Genomic DNA, 22,916 nt, shown 5'->3' with positions numbered 1-22,916 from the left:
GTATGTTATTCTATAAGGAGCTGTGTGGGGCACTGGAGCTCCAGCTCTCTCACAACAGGACATTTTTTTATTGGCACCATCACTGTACCCTTGTTCACCTCTAGGAGAGACATTATCCATAGCCTTTCAAGCCTATTTTATAAGCCTGATTTTAGAAGTATACATCAACTAAAATTCTGTGCACACGGTGAAAATTTTGCACGTGCTGCAATTGCAAGCCTATGGTGTACAAACAGCCCTAGTGGTAATCTGACATGATTTGATGGAATGAAGGAAACAAAATGGATGTGAGTCCCATGTGAGTATGTGTCATTCACGGATGACAATTGCAGGTGTTGAGCTGCTCTGTGACAGAGACGTGGACATGGCAACTCGTGTGCAGGACTTGCTGGAATTCCTTCACGAGAAGCAGCAGGAGCTGGACTTAGCAGCAGAGCAGCATCGGAAGCATTTGGAACAGTGTGTGCAGCTGCGCCACCTGCAGGCGGAAGTCAAGCAGGTATCAGGCAATCACATTATGTCTTTTTCATGCACTGTTTTGATCTTCAGATTGTCATGTAGTATCCCAGCACCCTGGGTTGTAGAATTTGTTTGCAAAAGTGGCAACTACACTACAGCAGTTCTTGTGAATCAATCCTGAAATATTCCCACTGAGATATGAAATATCCTCCTGGGCTCTCCCCCCTCCCCCAACTCTTTGAAACTAAAGCAACACAAGCACCTCTAAAAAAGGTAAAAGGTGTGTCCACAGGAAGTAGCTGCCAGTCAAGCTCCACTGGAACTGATGGGGGTTTTCCATTAGCATTGAGGCGCTCTGGCTCAACTCTCATTTCTATAAGGGAGCCACGATATTAGCCAGGATAGCAGTGTGGAATGAATGCATTCAGAGGCGTCATATCTCTGAATACCAGATGCTGGGGACAAATGTCAAAAGGAGAGCTGCTGGCATTCATACCTCACTTGTCAGCTTTTCAAAAGCATCTGCTGTTAGAATACTGGACTAGGTGGACTTTTGGCCTGATCCAGCTGGATTCTTGGTGTTGTTCCTTAAGGCAGCCTGTAGTCCGCAAGTCCTAGCAGACTGCTTTGTATACTTTATGCTGCAGCATTTGTCTTATCCTGGTACTAAAATTGTTTTTCTTGACAGTGTTGCATTGTTATTTTACAATGCCTGCTCTTCTGCCCAGGTCTAGTTTTAAAATCTTTTATGGGGTGTGTGTGTGTTTATGACAATCATTTATATGTAGAGTGTGTTGCTTATTCATCTGAATGAGTACACAACTAGAATAATCTGGTACTTTTAGTCTTCATTATCCAAGCAAACTGTTTGAAATATTTTTATTCTGCCTCTCAGCAAAAGGTAAGTAACCTCAAAAGATAATGCATTTTGGTTTAGACAGACAGTAGAAATAAAATGGCAAAAGCCACCGGTTTGGGGGGGGGGGGTTTGGACATTGTTGTCGTTCTGTAGTTGTGATAATGAAGAGGATTCTCTACCTGATTTCATCTTCAGAAACCTCACTTTTTGAAGTGCTTCTTCTGTCTTCTACCACAAGTGACCCTGATACAAAAATACACATTTCATTTTCAACTAGGAAGAGAGCTATCTTGCTGCTTTTTCCTTCTGAGCTGGAAAAAGCTTCCTAGCTCGGCAGGCATTCAGTCAGACATTATAAACCATGTTTTGCTGTTTGTTGCATTTGTTTCCTGCGCCACTCAGTGCAGAGTTTTTCTTCCTAATGAGATCCTGACTTCCTCTTGGATTTTCTGCTGTTGGACTGGGGCATCTTTGGATATGAGATGTAACACACGTTTTGGTTCAACTAAAATAGCCGGTGGAAGGAACAGGCTGATGAGACTCCTAACTGTTTAAAAGTGCTTTATATGAAAATAAAGGCAAATTAAGCATGTATTTGATTTTAGCATGCTTTAAATAGTAACATAATTTTTCACATAAGACTGTTTAACTGAAGCATCCATTAGTAGGACTAAATGGATTTATCTTTTTTGATTCTGATTTCCTATGAAGAGCAAAGTGCTACTTACAATAGTAATCACAGTTTATACTACTTTCTGTCACAATTGTTCACCACTGCATTAGGTAAATAATGTGTGGGAAGCCCATTGCCCAGAACTGAGAGTGAGCAGTTGCCAACCCATCCTACTCCATCCATCCCTTCCACATATTTTTCCTTCCTGTGCTTTTGCCTGGGTTTGCCATTACGTCTGATCATTGTTAACTTTAGCACATACCTACGGGTTGAGCCTTGTTATTTGTGAGGGTTCTGTTCCCAGAACTCACGTGAATGGCAAAAATCACATTAAAACAAATCCATTTTTTAAAAATGTCCCTTTGCTCAGTGATTTAAAAACAGCCTTGCTGACCTTTATGATGTAAGTCAGAGTCATTAGGCAGATAATCCATCAATCATTCTCTCTTCAGGCACTTTGAACAACTTCACTCCAAGTCTTCAGTCCGAGCCAGGGAGCCCTCCCTTCAACCAGAGCAAAGTGATTATCTTTCTCGTGCTCAAGGGGAAGGGAAGGGTTGCTTGCCTTGGAGCGAAGCTGTTCTGAGTGTCTGGAGAGAGAATGACTGATCGATTGTCAACCGGCTGCCATCTCTCACATCCTTAAACAACCCTTTTCCTTTAAAGGGCCCTTCTCATCACACTGAGATAAAACCGAAGGTAAAAAAAAACCCGGGGATAATTAGGTTATACCTGTAATTGTTTTCCAAATCTGATTAAATCTCAATAATCATCAAATGTAAAAGGCAAACCAGCTTGTTGAGAATGGGGGAAGATTCCACGCATATGAGAGAGGGTGGAGGGAATGACTACCCTTGGGGCCCAATCCCAACTCTCCCTTCTGGGAAAGGTTATATCTGCCAAGCAGAAACCTTGATCACTGAAGCAAATTAAGTAAGAAACCGGTGTAAATACAATGGAACTCTGGGATCGATTTTTTTATAGGCACCATTAGTTACTCTACAGCAGGGGTGCCCAAACCCCGGCCCGGGGGCAACTTGCGGCCCTCAAGGCCTTTCTATGTGACCCTCAGGGAGCCCCTAGCCTCCAATGAGCCTCTGGCCCTCCGGAGATTTTTTGGAGCCCACACTGGCCCGATGCAACTGCTCTCAGTATGAGGGCAACTGTTTGGCCTCTCAAGTGAGCTGTGGGATGAGGGCTTCCTCCACTGCTTGTTGTTTCACGTCTGTGATGCAGTAGCAGCAGGAAAGGAAAGGCCAGCCTTGCTTTGTGCAAGGCCTTTTATAGGCCTTGAAGTACTGCAAGACCTTCATTCATTCATATAAGTTCATCTTTAATATATTCATTTATGTAAATTTATTCAAATTTGAAATGTAAATTAATTCGGCCCCCGACACGGTGTCAGAGAGATGATGTGGCCCTCCTGCCAAAAACTTTGGACACCCCTGCTCTACAGCATTCAAAAATATGTTATTATTTATTTAAAAGATTTATATCCTGCCCTTATATTTGCCCAGTTTTATTACTTAACTGGCTTTAGCATTCATTATTTTATATGTTTTCATTCTGTATTGTAAATAGCACCTTGTTTACCAATGAGCAAGATTCATTTTAACAAGTCATTTCTCCAGGCATAAAGAGATTTATTCTAAGTGACACTGTTTTGCACTTTGTTAAAGGTGTTGGGCTGGATCAGAAATGGCGAGTCCATGTTAAATGCCGGCCTGATCACCGCTAGCTCGCTGCAGGAGGCTGAGCAGCTGCAGCGCGAACACGAGCAGTTCCAGCACGCCATTGAGGTAAAAGTTTTTTGGCTATGAAGTTGGACTTCGCAGTTCAGCAGAGTATGAAGGCACATCTTTTATCCATACTCCTGAGCAATCTTGGTTTATATTTTCTGTGTTGGATCGTTATGCCGCTTTATCAAGGCAGCACTTACAGTCTGCTATATGGGTGTGGAAGTTTGTAAGTGTGCTTGTAAGTGGGACAGGAAACAAGGTTCTCTTGCATGATTTTTCCTTTGCCTCCTCCTGTGAGCGTGAGGGGTAAGCTTAGTCAACCCATGCAGGGGTCTGCTGATGGATATTCGCCAGCAATAGCTTACAGTGAAGCACTTGCCTACATGGCCCAACTTTCTAGGAAAGGGCTTGTTGTGCCTCTGTATCCTAAAGATCAGAATGTAGTGTTGGGTATTGCTCGGCACGGAGACAAAACTAAAATTAAAAACTCTTTTCATGAAAGTGATTTTTAAATTTTTAATAAAGTGAGTAGTATTTTGTTCCTAGTTGGCCATGGCTAATTCCACACCATTCTGATAATGTTTGGATAATGGGATTAACATCGTAGGAATTAAAAATGTTACCACATGGGTGGTGTTGTCACAGGAAGGCCGACTGCTTCTATGGAGGGTGCCTGATGCTGATCTTGTACTTTCCTCCTTCAGTGTGGGATTTAGCTATAGGAAAGTAATGACCAGACTGTTCTAGTAATCATTGACTCAGGCTTCGGTGTTCACTTTTCCCAGTATAAGTATACTTGGCCGAAATACTGTATATTGGACTTAAGAGGTCCAGAGTATTGAAAACATTACTGTAGGATTAGGACTTGAGTGCTTAATATTGCTGAAAGTAAAATCCTTTGCTTTGTTGGTTGGGAAGCTTTTTATTTTCAGAAGTCCTTGGTGCTACAGTAACTGCCTCCTGTTCTTCTGTCGTTCTGTGGAGTTTTCTGTTTCCCCTTTCTGTTGTTCACAGTTTGCAGTGTGTGTGTCCTCACTCTTGGCAGCTTTGGTAACTTTTCTGTATAACATTCTTTCCCTGTAGTCATTTGTCCTTGTAGGGGATAAATGTGTAGGAATTCTTTAACTGAGGTACTTTGTGATAGAGTTGTATATATATATTCATGCTGGCTGTACTTAAGGATTCCAGAGCAAAATCAGATTTTGTGACCAAAAAATGACTTGCCTTCCATTCTCTTTCTCACTATCACTCTCTTCAACAAAACTCTGTTTGAGCGTGTGCTGAACACAACAAGCATCCAAGCCCAGAGGACCTAGAAATCTTTGTGACTGCTGAATCATTCTACAAAGTACTTAAAATAACCTATAGGAAATGACCTGTCCAGTATGTTTCTCAGAACTTTGAGATGCAGTTGCAATTTTAAAACAAGATTAAATTTCTAGAGTTTATGGTTATAGAGAAGAGCCAGATGGTACTGATATTACTGTGATACTGTATGTGAAGCACTTTGAGCACTGAAAGAACTATAGTGTTACTTTTTTAGTCAAGTTTACTGTTAACTCCTATAGCCTTAACAGCCTATGTTTGTCTGAGCGTGTTCTCTTAATATGAGATTCTTCACACGCTCAGTCAGGGACTCCCTTACTTTATGCACATATTCCTCCCTCCAGCCCCCATTTATTCAATGAGCACTCAATATTCTGTATCCAATGCAAATGATGCATAACTGCTCCCACAATAGATTATGGCAGGCAAGTGGAATACTTTCTCATAAATGTATGCAGAGCAGGGCACATTTTCAGAGTATTGGTTCTGTCTGCTATTTTATCCTGAACAACCGCGTGAAGCAAGTTAGGCTGCAGCAAGAGTGGCTGGCCTAATGTCACTCAGTGAGCCTCATGGCTGAAAAGGGATTGGAAGTGAGTCCCTCTGAAGTCCTCACCCAAACATTAACTGCTATACCACAGCAGCTTTTTCAGTGCAGTTACAGAATGTGAGCTTGTGTAAACACACTCAGAATCATTGCTCCAAGGCATCCAAGGCCATACATTCTAGTAGCTGAATTGAAGATTTTGTGATCTGAAAGATGAACCAAACCTGGAATCCTTAATTATATGCAGGTTTTGTGTTGTAACTTCTGTGTTGTGGGGCTTTCCTTCTACCAATGCTGTGTTACTGCAGCTGTGTGTAGAGTAGACCTAGACTACCTGAAAGTAAGTGTGCTGGAAACCTAGGTTCTGTGGTGAATGGAGGGAAGCCTGTGTCAGGAAGGCCGTCACGGACTTTTTCAGCTACTCCGCTGCTTCAGTCTGATAGAACTGACTGACTTGTCCCAGACTTGAGATGAGTTTGGTACTCCATTGAGGAAGATGTCCAGAGCCAGAGACTGCACTTGCCCCATTCAGCTTATTAAAGCTACCTAGCCATGGCCAGAAGGAGGTGGGAAAATACTGTATTGCCTGCAGACATCCTTGTAGATACAACCTTTCAGTTTGGAAAAGCTCACCAGCTTGCACATCATGACCAGCTCACTGATCAACTTGAGCTGCTGAATCAGCTGTTGCAACAGTCCTGTAGCTTCACCATTTGCTGGAAGGGGGAGAGTCATACGCTTATGTTCTCTAGTAGTGTCTCTGTGCCTTTGCTCCTGAAGACACTGCTCTGGCTGAGCTTTCAACAGAGCCATAGTTGGATAAAACTTAGATGGGGTAGGAACAGGAGACACTTATCAGGAACAGAGACCTGTAGTCCCCATTTCTGGGCAATTTCATCCATGATGCCACTATCCCCTGACCTCTGTGATAAGACTGCGCAGAGTCGTTGCTTGAAAGGAACCCCTCACCGACACTGAACTTTTCTTTATGCTATCAAACTAATGACTGGTTGTGAAGTGTTCTGCATCTGTGGGAGGCACCCATTCACATAGGAGTCATTCTCATAGAAAATATCGCATGACAGTGTTATCAGCTGTGTTCATGGGAATTGCATAAATTAATTATAATGATAAAATATTTTGACATTGATGTTAATAGCACTTTACAGAACAACCTTAAATTTGTGTGTGCGTGGGATAGTGGGGGACAGGTTCCTGCCCCAAAGAGTTTACAATCTAGATTGTGACCGTAGAGGAGATGACAAAGGGAGAGCAGGAAATGGAGGTAAAAGAAGGGAAGACAAATGTAAGGAAGTGAATGAGCAAAATGCATGTGCAAATATTGACCAGAGGGACTAAGGAATTAAGGCACAGGTTTTATGGGGAGGGAGGGCATTTTGACACAGACTTTGAAAGAAGAGGTAGAGCAGTTGCAAACCAGCATGAGAAACTAAAGGGCTGACTTGAGTCTGTTTGGAAGATGCTCAGAATGCATGGCCCGCTTAAGTGGCATGTTCTTTGCATTTGATCAGAAAACACACCAGAGTGCGCTGCAGGTGCAACAGAAAGCCGAGGCAATGTTGCAGGCCAATCACTACGACATGGACATGATCAGGGACTGTGCCGAGAAGGTGGCTTCGCACTGGCAGCAGCTGATGCTCAAGATGGAAGATCGCCTCAAACTTGTCAATGCCTCTGTAGCCTTTTACAAAACGTCTGAACAGGTAGAGGATAATTATTTGTGAAATGACTTGTTAAACATGGTGGCCTGGCTGCTGAGAAGCTGTTTCAGAGTTGGTTTTATGGGAAAGCAGGTTTAAAGCTCAAACACACTCAACTATGGTTAATAAGGGAAACAGACTTCATTCCATGGACCTGCAGACCACTGGCTTCTTCTGTATGTTCCACCCAGCATTATAGGAGTACTTTAGAAACTGGCAAATGTGTTTCCGTTCATAGCTTGAGAGTCCTTGCTGCACCTTTTCCTTCAACACAAGGGAAGCAGCACTATCTGCTGTCTGCAGTCTTCATGTGAGATGAAACTCACCGTTTCCTGAAGGGAATGTGTTCTGGGGAGTAGACCAGTCATTTTCAACCGCTGTGCAATGGCACAGTGGTGTGCTGCGGATGGTCTGCAAGTGTGCCATGGGAATTTGTGGGAGGATCATTTGTTAGTAGGCCCACTGGGGGATTCGAGCCCCTGCTGTCAATGTGGTGTACCTTGCTAATTGTCAAAATACTGACAGTGTGCCTTGACAATTTTAGTGCCTTGTCAGTGTGCCATGAGATGAAAAAGGCTGAAAATGGCTGCAGTAGACATGGCTTCTGAGAAACTGTTGTTCATTTTGTTCATTCAGAGATTTCTTCCTCCTAGCTCTATTGATTCTGACACCAGACCTGGAAGTTGCAGGAATTATGTTACTACAGCATGCAGCAGCTTGGGGTCTTCTCTGTTCCCTGGTCACATTGTTATACAGTTGTTACCCTGCAGCAAGATTTCACAGCTCCGAAAGCAGCAGCAGCTGGTGGTGGTGTGGGGCAAGATCCACAGAGCTGTGACTTTGCATCACATGTTTTGGAATGCTAGGCATTACAAGAAGAGGAGGTGATGTGGAACTGCTGCTTTCAGCAGCAGCCATGTCTCTCTTGTAGTGTCTAGTTTTAAGGCTGGAATTGCTCAAATGAATTATTGATTTATTTTTTTAAAGGACCTCAGAAGTCATCGAAGCTTAGGGATAGTGAAGGCATGCCAGTGCTAAAGGTGGACACGCTAAAGCAATTGGAACAACTGTATTCTGTTTGTGAACATACTTTAGCAGGATTGAGCTGTTGATATGGAAACATCTCATACTGTAGATAGGGTGGAGAGTTAGGGCAACCAAATGTGCAGTGTTTGTAGCATGACCAGTTGCTTGCAGTATAACTTTTGTGGGAATTGTCAAATCCAAGTTGCAGATGGGAGGCGAGTGCTGTTTGCTTTGGTATTGTTAGTTCTTCGTCTTTTAGCAGAAACCTTTGGACTTTTCTCTCACCTTTTTTGGCTGATAGGTTTGCAGTGTTCTTGAAAGCCTGGAACAAGAATACAAGAGGGAAGAAGACTGGTGTGGAGGAGCTGACAAACTGGGCCCCAACTCAGAAACAGATCATGTTACTCCAATGATCAGCAAGCACCTTGAACAGAAGGAGGCTTTCCTGAAGGTAATTATGCCAACCTCAGGCATGTCTATATTGTGAGTGTGTGTATGGATGTGATTCTGCAGCTTTGCACACAAAATAGACAAGGAAGATATCTTAGTCACATGACCACTGTTTTATTTATTTTTTTAAAATTTAGGTTTCTACCCAAGACACCTCATACCAAATAGCTTGCATGTGGTTGAAGGTGTAGCCATATGAACAAAACTACAGCTGTTTTCCTCAGCGGGTTTGTAGTGGAGCTTCAAGCATGCATGCTGAGTGTTTATAGTACTCAGCGATTATAGTTGCACAGTCACTGATTCCTTCATCTTTATGGGTTTTTTTTTAATGAAATAGAGATAAGAATGGAGGATTAAAAACAGAGGGTTTACTCAATGCAAAGGGGAACAGAAGTTCTCTACATTTGGAAAGAGAAATTTGAGTAGGTGACCCTTCTCAGTCCTTTGTGGCAATCCCTACATGCCAAAGTGTTCTCTTATACAGCTGTTACTGGTCTGGAAGCCTGTCTACCTATGCTAAGGAGGGAGAAACAGGAGACAAAAACTGGTATAAAATTAAAAGTGGGGTCCCAGATCTGACAGAATCAGAGATATGATCATATCAGAGATATGATGAAGTGTAGTCTTCCTGCCTTCCTTTCATTAGTTGTCTGCAGCTCTTAGAGATAACATTTGAAAGCAAACCATGGCTACTAAAGAGAGCAAACCTGGAAAGAAAGGAAGAATGCAGAAGGATGTTCCAAAAACGTGACTGGAAAAAAATCAGAAAGGGTTGTGATTTCTCAGAATAGCAAGTTTAAAACAAAACAAAAAAACCCTTGACAGATCCAGTACAATTAGTTAATTGGAGCAGAAAGCTGAAGAAATGAGGAAGTGCAAGGACATCAAGACCCTTAATTATCCATTTAATATTAAAGCAAGTTCATGTGTGCAATTTGATTTGACTGTCATCAGAAAATAAGGCTTACCAAACAAGGAATGGTTTTGGCTGTCGGGAGGAAAATCTAGGGTGTTGCTGGCCATTGATCTGCTGAGTAAATAAGAACTTTCCAGCCAGTATGTTTTATAAAGGTAGTGTTGTGGCTATTGATTAGAGCAGGAAGTTCCATCCACCACCTCTACCCTTTCTTCTTACAATGTGGCTTCCTACTAGAATTCTATGTTCAGGCCTGGGCCATTGATTATTCTTAAGATTGAGAAAATCTCAAAAAGAAAACTGCAAGTTAACCCAAAAGGAAACTCTGGGAAGAGGTTAAATAAGTGAAAAAGTGAGAGGATGTATTATACCGACTATGGAGCACATGTGATATAATTGGGAGCTGCTTCAGCCATCTTTCTTCTGACCAAATATGTAGGAGATTAGAGGGGAGGACCTGAGGGGTGCTCTGCTCTTTATATGCAGCACTCTTCTTGGCTTATGTTTGTCCTGCACAGTGCGATACAAGGCAGGTCTGTCCATAGCTACTAGTCAGCAAGGCTACCTGCTGACTCCCAGTTCAGTGACAGAAAGCCATTGAATGCCAGTTGCTGGGAGTGCCAATGGGAAGAGGGGAAGAAGACTCTTGCCTTGGTCTCCTGCTTGTGAGCTTTCTTTTGGGGGATCGGGTTGGCAACTGTGAGAAACTAGACACTGGACTACATAGTCTTGGGTCTAATCCAGCAAGACCATTCTCATGCTTATCCTCACTCACTTCTGAATAAGTGAATTTTACTGAGAGATGTAGGTTGCATATATTTCAATATGAATGTGTAGAATTGCATATTGTATAGAATTGCAATTAATAACAATAACAATATTTATGTACTGCTTTTCAACTAAAGTTCACTAAGTGGTTTACAGAGAAAATCAAATAACTAATGGTTCCCTGTCCCAAAAGGGCTCACAATCTAAAAAGATGCAAAGGAACACCAGCAAACAGCCACTAGAAGAGACACTGCTGGAGTGAGGGGGGCCAGTAATCTACACCTTTATGGTCTCCCTTGCTGTTCAGTTAACCTCTTAGCTTGATAGCTCTGTGCATTTAAGAGATTGACTTCAGTGCTTTCAGTGGAAGTGGGTGATACATTTCAACTTGTTTGACTGTTACATTAAGCTTTTATCCCTACTTTAAGAATTCATGAACCCTTGAAAGTTTATGCCACAATACATTTGTTAGTCTTTAAGATGCCACACGACTTGCTTTTCAGAGGCCAGACCAGTTAAAGTTTTTTTTTCTTTACTTATGCAACAACAGTGTCCCTACTCTGTAATCTGCAGATTACTGATGCTAGCAAATCTGTAATAAGCCAGGGCAACTGGTCACATCAAGCATCAATTTCCTTGTTAGTGTTAAGAGCAAAACACAGCATGACAATCTATGGATGAGGCTTACTGAAATGGTTTAACCTACTTCATTTCCTGAATGCTGATTGCTAATGTGGAGATGCAACCAGCAGCTATCCTATGAAGTTTTCTAAATCATTCATTCTAAAAAAGTTTCCCCCCCCCCTTGGTTACAATTAACTTGACAAGCAGCATCCTACAGGGCAGCTTCCTTCTGAAAACCCTTGACAATAGTAATCTTGTTGCTGTCAGAGGAACATATTTCCCTGTAATTGGGCATAGGATCAGGGTGCTTGGATATTTTCCTATCTTATTCTTCAGGCTGGAAAGCATTGGATGGGGCAGGAGATCCCAATGGCAAAGCACAGTGCAGACTCTTTTAACAGTCCCAGAAGCTGGCATGAGCATTGTTATAGCAGCCTGCATAGGTGCCTCTGGGCAATGTTGTCTACTCACCTGAGGGTTATATACCCTGTGGTTGTGGTTTGTCCAACTGCATGTATTTGCTTGGTTCCACAGCAGAGTATTTGCTTTTAATTAAAAATTGAATTTAAACTTTGGTTTGTAGTACATAAACCAAGTGACAGCCTCAGTGATTGTAGTGATGGCTTTAGCATAGTTACAAGCGTGTACTCATTTTAGTGTGTCCATTTTGGTTTTCTTTAGGCTTGCACGCTGGCTCGGCGAAATGCTGATGTCTTCCTGAAATACTTGCACAGGAATAGCGTCAATATGCCAGGGATGGTGACTCACATCAAGGCCCCTGAACAGCAGGTCAAAAGTAAGCATTCCTAATTTACTTTATTCACTTCATTTGCTTCAATAGTCCTTTTGAGAAGATCTAGTTTTCTTCTTGGTACAAGTACAGGAGAAACATGCCAAGAGGGTGTGTGAGTCTGTACATGATCTGTTCTGGCTAGACATACTTCTGTTGCCAGTATACTGGCTGGCCACAATGTACTGCCTATATGCAGTGCTACCTTCCGTAGACAAGTTCTTAATCCAAAGATGCCCAGGAGTGTGGCCAGCAGGCATGTTAGTGCAGGGGCATGGTTAGTAAGGGCACTTCAGTATTGCACTGACTATAGAAAGGCTAATGACTGAACAAGACTACTGGCAACTTAGCGTGATATATAATGTCAGATACATATGCTTCAGACACAAGGTATTCAAGCTCTCTAGAGTTACATCATAATGGAATTTGTATTGTTAGAACAGTAGGTGAGATGTAATGATGAGTCTTCTTTGAGGTAGTCTTCTCTTCACTGTTGCTGATTTTTAATGCCTGCTGATCTCTGCCTGCCTTTACTATAAGTTCATCAACAGCCTGGACAATATGTGAACTTCATAGAAATGTACTTTTAGTGAAGCAAGTCAGTTAATTTTGTTCTCTCTGTGATCTGGCAGATATCCTGAATGAACTCTTCCAGAGAGAAAACCGTGTCCTGCACTACTGGACAATGCGAAAAAGGCGCCTTGACCAGTGTCAGCAATATGTTGTCTTCGAAAGAAGTGCCAAACAGGTCGGGACTTGTATTTTAAGCGATCGCTTACTTTTCATGCCATGACATTTGGAATGCACAGATCTGCTTACAACTCTTCTCCCAGTAGGCAACCAAGAAGCAAGCAGTAGTATATTTTGTTGACTTGTATAGTTTATGCTAAAAATACCCTTTTGTCCCTCTACTCCTCTGAGGTAGCTCTGAATTCTTGTGTGTATGTGTTAACACTCTAACCTTTATTCCTTTTGCGCCACACAGAGTTTCAGTTGGTGTGATATTCCTCACAGGGTCAAGCTGTGTGAAATATTGAATTTGTTGATACATTTCCAAGTATAAGCTTGGAACTGTATAAAGGGATGCAGTAGGGTGAATAAGAATAGTTCAAGAGGAGCACATTCAAAGTACATCTGGGATCTTAAAGGGCTAAGTGCAACCTTCTGCACATGCACTAGAACAGGGGTGTCAAACATAAGGCCTGGGGGCTGGATGCAGCCCCCGGAATCTCTTTATTTGGCCCTCAGGCTCTCCAGGTACCACCATCAGCTGCTGAACTGTGCTGAGGTGTCTGCTGAAAGGGTGGCCTGCATGATAATTGGGTTCTTTCATATCTTGAAAATACTATGATCAAGATTTGCTTATTTTCTCTTGTCATTTGCAAGAGTTGCTAAGTGAAAAAAGTGCTTATTTCTGGTCATAACCTGTTCAATGACATCACATCTGCTTAATGACATCATTTCCGACCCTCAGCAGGCATCACAAATGCTATTCAGCCCTTTGAAACAAGTTGGACACTGCTGTACTAGAGCTTTTGAGGACCCACTTTCTCACAGCAGCCACTACTGCCCTCCCCTGCTTGAGGATTGAGGAACACGTTAAACAGCATCCTGTGCAGCATGGGGGGGGGGGTTTCACCAGGAAGGCGGAAATTGGTGTCTGCAAAAGTATTTTAAGCATAGGCAATGGGGTTCTTTGAATCTGTCCTCAGAGTTGCATTTTTTAAACTTTTTGTAATGGATGTGAAACTCTCATCATTGAAGGTGCAAGATAATTTTATATATATAAAGCCAGTTTGGATGCCAAATCCTTGGAAAGATCAGAAGTTTCAAACAAAGATGGCAGTTTGCCTCCCTGTGAAAGGGCATAATGTGCAAGCAGTACTGAGTCAACAGACATGGCAAAAAGCATGGAAAATTGAGCCAATTTCAATGAATATTGATTCATGAAACTGACAGGGCAGATTAGGCTGTGCATCAAGGGTTAAACAATCTGCTACTTTGGGGGAGAGCACTGCTGCCCAATCGCCATTATAGCCACACTCCTGGGTACATTCAAATCAGGCAGCGACCTCTAAGGTCTCTAAAACATTTCGGAACCAATGCTTTGCCTCATCTCACTCACCGCAGACACTCAAGCATAAGTTGACCTCACAGATAAGTCGAGGGCAGGTTTTGAGCCACAAATGATGGAATTTTCTATGACCCTCTGATAAGTCAGCGGTTAAACTTAGGGGAGTGTCTGACTCAGTGGCATGCGAAGGTCATTTGGCACCTGGGGCCCATAAATTTTTGGCACATTCCATACAATGAAATAAAAATTAAATAATATATTCTACAGTTAATTCAAATATATTATTAAGAAGCATTAATACACTATCAATCTCTTGCTGTGAAATTCAGCATGCTCTGACCTCACAGTTTAGTCCAGTTATCTCCACTTTTGACTATTGAAAGATGGTGAGGTGAAGGACGACCACTGGAAATAAGGCAAGAATTAGCAGCCATCAAAGCACCTATTCCACCTAAAGGAATTATTCTCTCTCCTGACCCTTTCAAAATTTAATGTATTACTAGTAAGGATCAAGAAAATACTCAGATAATTTCTCAAGCATAAGATTATTCTCACACACACACACACACACCCCGGTGGTTAATGTAGCCTCTAAGAACACATATACAAGAATTTAATTTAAAATATCCATATTATAATAAACAACAGACAACTAGCAAGGCTGCAAGAACACAACTAGTAAAAAGCCAAAGTGTGAAGTACAATAGAGCAAGCCAATAAGATTATTCACACACAACCCCAAGTGGGGGGTGGGGACCTCAGGGATGGCAATTAATCCTTTACTTCTGGAAACCCAGGAGGGTTTCAGTGGCTCCTGCATGGGTGCAGTACATTGCAATAGGATCTCGGAGACAGCTAAACTTTGCTGCATAAATGCCTGATTGCCTGGGGATATTGCAGAAGCAAACATGCTCTCCTCAAAGCTTACAACGTAAGCAGTAGTTGCAAGTGCTTCAGAGCTCCTGCCAGCATGCAGCGAAGATCTCTGGCTAAAATACCCGTTGCTACAGAGTAATTCTACTTTAAATACTACTCTCTGCTTTTCCTGTGTTTTTCATCTTTGCAAGGTCTCCAGGACTCTTCCAGTGAAAAGGACACACACACACACAGGGAGATTGCTTTTCTCTCTCTATCTTTCACAGATGCTCTCCCCCCCCCCCCATACACAAATGCAGGACTTTTCTCCTCCAGTCCAACTTCATTGGTGAGGATAGGGGGAAATGAGGTTAGCAAGGAGGCTTGCAAAAATCTTTGCAAGGGAGATACTGAAGAGTGACTGTATATAGTAAGGGGGGAGAGGTGGAGAGGAAAACCAGAAGAGGGAATAGACTGGGAGCCCAATCCTAGGCATGCCTACTCAGAAGCAAGTCCCTTAATAGTCAATAGGGCTTACTCCCAAGAAAGGGAGGATAGGATTGTAGCCTTAACTGTTTTAAGTGCTTGCGTGCTCTCTCTCTCTCTTGCTCACTCGCTCGCTTTCTCACACGCACTCCCGCACACGTGCACACATGCATGCACGCGTGCACACATGCACGCACGCACGCACACACATACTTTTCCTTTTATAAAAGTTAACTCTTCCTCCCCCCAGTACAACTTCATCAGTGGTGAATGATTATGGGGAGGGGTTAGCAAGCCTCAGCTTTGCAACAGAGTTTAAAGTTTGGATTCAATAAGGGGGGAGGGGGCAGAAACAAGAAGGAAAGAGGAGATGGACTTAACCCTTTCAATGGCTTGAGAAACAAATGTACAACCTTCTGCAGGCTGCCTCTCTCTCTCTCTCTCTCTCTCTCTCTCTTTAAAAAGATCACTCTCCCCCCTTCCCCCACCCTGTCCAGCTTCCTCAGTGGGGAGATGGGAATGGGGTTAGCAAGTTGGGCTTTCCATTGGAGTCCTTGAAGTTTATATACAGTAGGAAAGGGGGGAAGGGGGAACAAGAAGGAAAGAGGAGATGGACTCAGCTCTTTCAAATGACTGCTTCTTCCTCGCTCAGACGCTCCCTCCCGCAGCCCAGCACATTGAGCTCCTGCAGCTGGGCAACAGCCTGAAGGAGCACGTGGAGCGCAGCTGCAGGCAGCTGCAAATGCTCATCAGCAGCTCCAGCCTGCACAACGCCTCCTCTCCAAAGATCACTTTCTTTCTCGTCCCACGCTCTCTCCCTCCCTCCCACAATAGCGATTGGCTGGCTCGCTGCTTGCCTGCCCTGGAGATAAGGCGGGGCAATGATTCAGGCTGCATTTCAGGGAAGAAATTTTTCGCCTTATAGGCGAGTATCTACGATATACTGTTTATATGCCACCATTCATTTCCCTTTATATTATTTCCCATTCATTTCCCATTTCACCATTATGTCCCACCATTGCATTTTACTTATATTGTTCATATCCCACCATTCATTTCCCCACCAAGGGCAATTTATAGTAATTTTTTTTCCTTATGTAATAGTGGTAAGGGGATGTTCTGTCCTCAAGGGACAAATAATCTTTAAGAAAAAAAAGACATGCTTCTGTGGAGTAAAAGATTTTATTTGCCATTAAAAGCATGGTTCTTTCCCTATGCACAGAATCATCAGTATTTCTATGTCCACTATTGGGAGAGGTGCACAGTCCCCCCTGAAGGAGGCAGCAGCAACTGGAGGTGACAGTAGTGGATCTTTGCCCTGGTGCCTGCCCTCACTGGGCAGATAGTGTTTCTCTAACAAATATAAAGTGGGAAGGTCACAGTCCACGCTTAATACCACACTTATAGCAGTGAAACTTTGCCATAATTTGTGCATCAGAGAATGAAAGATGGACAGCATGAAAGCAAGACCCCTGTTGATGGGGGAGGGGTGCTGTGAATTCTTTGCTTGAAATCACTAGTCCCATTAGAGGTACAATTCCAGGGTCACTTGCTTAGATCCATTACTGGTTTGAAATTGGTTCAAATTACATAATAGTAATAAGTAAGGTAACATAACCGAAGGAATTTGTTGTAACGCTATAGAAGCAAGGCATTTCTTTAAGCGTTACAAGAACCGACTTAACAAAATGCACAAATGGGGAAGAAAGATGCTGGGAGGTCTGACATTTCACCACCATTTCACAGGAGGTCAGTGCATTTCCAAATGGATCTGCGCACCTGTCTGACTCTTGAACAATAGCTATATTTTTTATTGTTAAGGCGAATGGGTCCAAGCATTCTGTTCTATTCTTGGTGCAATCCAGCAGTTTCATTTTTGTAAAATTATGTGTTTGAACATTGTATCTCTCAAGAACCAAAGATTTTTGTGGTGGAGCATAGACCAATTCAGCTGGTAGATACCCTAGTGTATAATTTCTGGTAACTGGTGTACCACTTCAACAATCCTGCAAAAGATCTTCTGAAGCCAAGCAGCTTTTTATATCTTTCTCCAGAACATGGTATTCTGCCATCATTCCCATCACATCAATGCATTTCTTTTCTGGAATATGCTATACTTTAAGTATTTTGTGAGTGGTGTTTTCAGACTTCCTGAACTATATTGTCTGTTGTAAAATGATTACATTGCAGTTGCTTTTAGTAGTGTTGGGGAGAAGTACAAGAAGGGTTTTTAAAAATGACTTTATGGATAGAAAGGGCTTAAATTAACTTTACTGTCAAACACCTCCTCATTTTCCTCCTCGTGCTTTCTTAGGCTCTTGAGTGGATCCATGACAATGGAGAATTTTATTTATCCACACACACTTCCACTGGTTCCAGTATTCAGCATACTCAAGAACTGCTGAAAGAACATGAAGAATTCCAGATTACAGCAAAGGTAATAGCAAATGGCTCTTCATTACTCTTCTGTGTCACGTGCCTGTTTTTATTAGGCTGAAAGTAGTGTATCACATTACCACTCATACATTTTCTTTTTCTTTTCTTTTCTTTTTTTAATAATGAGGTCTTGAAGTTGGGCCAAAGAGGCAGGTGGGTTTGGTCCCTCTTCCCCCACCACATGTAAGCTTTGCACACTTTGAAGCTCTGCCCCATGAGTTCTTAGAATGTATGGAAAACTATTTCATGAGGTGGCACTGCTGTACTTTGAATGAATAAATAATTCTTTGTATACCTGGGAAAAAGAAGATAGTGACAATACTTGCTCTTTTTCTTTTATTAACTCTGCTTTTGTGTCTTGAAAATGTCAGTTTCGTTCATTTAACATGTAGTCATCAACTCAGCAATTGACAATTAAACTGTATCCTATATGCGCACAAGTGAGTAAAGACTTTGCAAGCAATGCAGTCCAGGCTTTTTATACCTGCTGTTCAGTCATGCCTTGCTTAATTCTAGTCTCCAGAAATGGGCAAATGTTTGGTCTATAAGTCATGCCATTGTGAAAGGAATTGAAACAGTACATTTCAGTATTCAATAGTGGTATTGAAGCAGCTTTGGTAAAGTGTTCGTCGGTAATGTTTTCATGGAACTTCGGGATTGGGGGAAGCGTCCTGCTTGAGAAGGAACTGAATTTTGCCAGTTCTTATGGTGGACATCACCTCTCGTACTGCATAGTGGCATTGCTTACAGATTGATAAACAAGTAGGAGTTACACATCTCCATATAAGATGGAATTGGAGAGGTGTCTCAGAGTAGAATTAGAACGCATGTACAAACTGCTGGAGAGGAGATTCCGGTTGGACAGCAGGAACAAATTCTTGACAGTAAGGGTGTCGGCAGTGGAAGATTGCCAAGAGAGGTGGTGGTTTCTCCTTCGCTGGAGATCTTCAAGCAGAGGCTTGACATGTGCTAGAGATGTTATAGGAGAATTTTATGCTGCAAGCAGGGGGTTGGACTACATGACGTTGTAGGCACCTTCTAATTCTGTGAATTTCTATAGCAGGGGTGCTCAAAGTTTTTGGCACGAGGGCCACATCACCTCTCTGACAGTGTGTCATTGGCTGGAGAAAAAAATTAATTTATATTTAAATTTAAAGGAATAAATTTACATAAATTTATATAAATGATTATATTTGAGATGCAACATATTATATATTAGAGGCAGAAAATGAATGAATGAATTCAAACCAGTTCATAATCCCATTCACACACATAAAAAGGGGTGGGGGGATCTTCCAGCCAGTTCATAGTCCCATTCACACACACGAGCTCAGCAGCAGCAAGGAAAAGCAAAACGGGGAGCTTGTGCATTGGGCCAGCTAAGGAACAGCTTCATCAGTTTAGTGGGAATTTGCATTGTGGGGATACTTTGCTAACATTTTAAAGAGGATATTATAACGCTGAGGCGGCCAACCTATGGCATTGGTAGCACACACAGTGGGGAGTATTTGGCACAGTAAAAAAATGCCATGGTTTGCCTGTGTGATTTAGGGTGCAATCCTAACCAACTTTCCAGCACTGACCTAGCTGTGCCAATGTGGCATGCACTGGATCTTGCAGTGGGGAAGCAGTCAAGGGGGCCTGCTCAAGATAAGGGCATGTTTGTTACCTTGGGGCTGCATTGCGGTTAGGTCAGTGCTGGAAAGTTGGTTAGGATTGTGCCCTTACATTTATATATTTTTTAAAAAGTTTCTGATTCTTATCCTGATCTTATGATGACTGTGAGAAGACCTCCCTCACCATTGCAGCAGTGTAGATTAATTGACCTCTTACCTGGATTTTCTCTGCCACCATTGGGACTGGAAATTCCAACTCTTGTTTCCTTAAATTGAATTTTACCAGCAGTCTTTGACAATGCAATTTATACTATGGGGATGGTAAATGAATTTCCCAGAAAAACTCTGTTCCTCAGATTTATACCTTGCAAAACCCACAGCAAAGGTTATTTCAATTCCCCTTTTCTCATTGGAAGGTGGTGAAATAAAATCAGTGTATTCTTGATGTTTGTGTTCAAACAAAACTTGCTTTTCCATTTGCTTGCTAACATTTTTTAATCTGATTCATTTATTGAAAGGGCCGTTCTTGATTCGAGGTACTGAGGATCAGCTCTCATTGTGGCTACCTTTTCTCTCTTTTGTGTTTCCCGCAGCAAACCAAAGAGAGAGTGAAGCTGTTGATACAGCTAGCAGATGGCTTTTGTGAAAAGGGGCATGCCCATGCAGCAGAGATTAAAAAATGTGTCACAGCAGTGGACAAGAGATACAGGGACTTCTCTCTGCGTATGGAAAAATATAGGACTTCTTTAGAGAAAGCCCTGGGGATCTCTTCGGATTCCAATAAATCGGTAAGTGCTATTTTTCTGCTAGTAAAAAATGTGGCCTTACTTAATGTAACTGCTTAAGCTTTTTGCTAGGCTGCCTTTTCTTTCTCCCTGTCTCCACTAATTCTGTTGTCTTCCTATCTCTTCACTCAGAGTAAAAGTCTGCAGCTGGATATAATCCCAGCCAGTGTTCCTGGGTCAGAGGTGAAACTGCGAGATGCTGCTCACGAGCTTAACGAAGAAAAGAGGAAATCTGCCCGCAGGAAAGAGTAATGCAGTCTTTTCCCCCTCTTCCCCCGCCCCTCATTTTTGCACATGGCTTGGCTTCATGTGTGGCATTTTTTTTATTTATGCCTTTCCAGTTTTCAGTGATGACCTTTTGTGTTAAAATGAATCAATGAACGGGCATATTTAGCAGATAAAATGTCGCCGATATGGGCAGACAAAAATGGTAAAGAGTGTGCATTTTTGGCCCTTTTTTCCTGCAAGTTTGCAAAGATAGGTTTTAGAAAACAAAACAAAAATAAGGGGGAAGCTCAACCAAAAGCCCAGAAGAGAGAGCCTAAGAATTCCAAGGGATAATTAATATGAATTGTGCTTGCTTCATTCTGTTGAAATGTCTGAAGTGGTGCAAGAAGAACTCCACATGTGCAATGGTGCCTTTCTGCCCTCCTCCCCAGTGTAGCCCCCCAAAATGCTGTACTTGAGAGTCAGAGGACCAAAGCCATGTAAGATAGGATGGGGAGATGTTAGTGGGGGGGGGGGGAAATTGGTAGAAAATTTAAAAGGTGGGGGCCCATCTTGCATGAGGAGGAGGAGAACTGTATGTTTGCTCAAGGCACACTTTGGGTTGAAACATTCATTTTTGTGGATTAAATTGTGTAAATTTTAATGCTTGTCTTCCTGTCAAAATATGCACTCCTCTCTTGCAAAAATAACACTATGGAATACTTTGAAAGCACTTCATATATAAAAAAATATCAGTAGAGTTTAAATACAAAGTCGCATCAATTTGCTTAGTCAGTATCAAATACTTTTGGGAAGTCCAGTACCATCTATGTTTTTCAGGAATGTGAAAGATCAGAGTAATTATAGAGGAGTTTTCTGATTTTTCACATCTCTGGAAACTGAGATGGAATTAGACTTCCAAAACATATATGACCTGTGGCATGCTGTTTAAAGTGGTTACTGGGTGTGAGGTTCTTGTTGGGCGCAATATATAGGAACAACGTATACTGTATATTCTCAGAGAAGAAAGAACGGGGTGTGATGACTCTAGCAGGCTAATTCTGCTTCCTTCTGTTTTAAAGGTTCATTATGGCTGAGCTCATTCAGACAGAAAAGGCTTATGTAAGAGACCTCCGGGAGTGCATGGATGTAAGTGTGTGTTCCAGGGTTCAGAGATGTGGATGAGATTCACATAGAACTTTTGCACTGTCAAATTTTACATTTATAATTGAAGGGTCAAATTGCATTGTGATGTTGTACCATAAGCAGCCTTGTTTATCAACAAAACTGTGTGGGATGACAGTCAGCAGTAACTTGATCAGCATCATGCTCTGATGTTTGGAAACATTTCTGTTGCTGTACACAGGCCTAGTGAATCTGCTCTTTTTGAGCATAGTGAATTGACCTCAGCTTTTGTTTCGACTTGGATGTTTTGTTAAAGGGATGATCCTCTCGTAATGCTTCCATTATGTGTGTCACACATTCGAGAACTTGCTCATTGTTTGAACAGAAATTCCTCTTGATAGTTAAAGCTAAAGAGGAGTCATGCCCTGTTGTAGTTATTGCATGAGACAGAAATGTCTGGATTTTAAATAGTAATATTGCGTGCTGTCATGAAGTGCTGTGCTGTCAGGATTTCATGTTAGAAAAAGTTTTTCACATTTATTTTTAGAAAACTTGAAGAGTCTACATGTTATGAAGGCAGGCATGTTCATGTGTACTCTCATTTTTAAATAGGCGTTCTTAGTTGCTCTTCACCCTTTTATCTTGTCCTTTTGATCAGACATATCTCTGGGAAATGACAAGTGGCGTTGAGGAGATTCCACCTGGTATTGTCAACAAGGAGCATATTATTTTTGGAAACATGCAGGAGATCTATGAATTCCATAATAAGTGAGTGAGAGTTTTGGCTATATTTACAATTGTAGTAGTGGATTCCGTAGCCTATAAAGCTATCTATAAATTTAGTTATTTGATTTTTGTCTGTAAACCGCTTTGTGAGCTTTGTTGAAAAAGGTATATAAATACTGTTGATGATTATGATAAATGTGTTATTGTGCCTTTGTTAATAAATATATGTAGAATACATAGGGCCCAGTCCTATCCAATTTTCCAGTGCTGGTGCAGCTGTGCCCATGGGGCATGCACTGCATACTGTGGTGGGGAGGAAGTCACAGAGGACTCCTCAAAGTATGGGGACATTTGTTCCCTTACCTCAGGGCTGCATTATGGCTGCACCGGTGCTGGAAAATTGGATAGGATTGGGCCCATAGCTGCAGTGGTTGAAACTTGTTTTTCTAATGATATACTTAAAAGCGCAGTTGCTACTAAACAGCTTTTCAAAATCAGCTTGGAATCATTTTGGCCCTGAAAATTATATATCAATGCAAAATGTCAGGTTGTTCAGCTTGGGAAACAAAAGGTTACTTTGGTTTTGTTGCAAATTTGCATCATCCACAAATTAAGTAATACAATGCTCTTTTTATTTGTGAGATGATAGCTGTAGGAAGGGATTTCCAATAATCTGTATGCTTTTTGTGAACTTGCTAGTAAACATGT

General features: G+C 42.0%; 1 protein-coding gene across 5 annotated transcripts in view; it reads left to right on the top strand.

Moving 5' to 3' along the window:
* TRIO (trio Rho guanine nucleotide exchange factor) overlaps positions 1–22,916 on the top strand; it is a 272,849-nt gene that overhangs the window by 144,333 nt on the left and 105,600 nt on the right. For all 5 annotated transcript variants that reach the window (XM_066626080.1, XM_066626079.1, XM_066626081.1 and 2 more), the window contains 11 exons: positions 333–499; positions 3,671–3,790; positions 7,136–7,327; positions 8,652–8,801; positions 11,790–11,904; positions 12,531–12,646; positions 17,628–17,750; positions 19,959–20,153; positions 20,283–20,398; positions 21,440–21,506; positions 22,141–22,250. In XM_066626080.1, the coding sequence (XP_066482177.1) occupies positions 333–499; positions 3,671–3,790; positions 7,136–7,327; positions 8,652–8,801; positions 11,790–11,904; positions 12,531–12,646; positions 17,628–17,750; positions 19,959–20,153; positions 20,283–20,398; positions 21,440–21,506; positions 22,141–22,250 (1,471 nt within the window). The remainder of the gene's footprint in view (positions 1–332; positions 500–3,670; positions 3,791–7,135; positions 7,328–8,651; positions 8,802–11,789; positions 11,905–12,530; positions 12,647–17,627; positions 17,751–19,958; positions 20,154–20,282; positions 20,399–21,439; positions 21,507–22,140; positions 22,251–22,916) is intronic.

Source organism: Tiliqua scincoides, chromosome 4, assembly GCF_035046505.1.
Source record: "Tiliqua scincoides isolate rTilSci1 chromosome 4, rTilSci1.hap2, whole genome shotgun sequence".
Classification (NCBI taxonomy): Eukaryota; Metazoa; Chordata; class Lepidosauria; order Squamata; family Scincidae; genus Tiliqua; species Tiliqua scincoides.
This window is presented reverse-complemented; position numbering and strand designations above follow the sequence as displayed.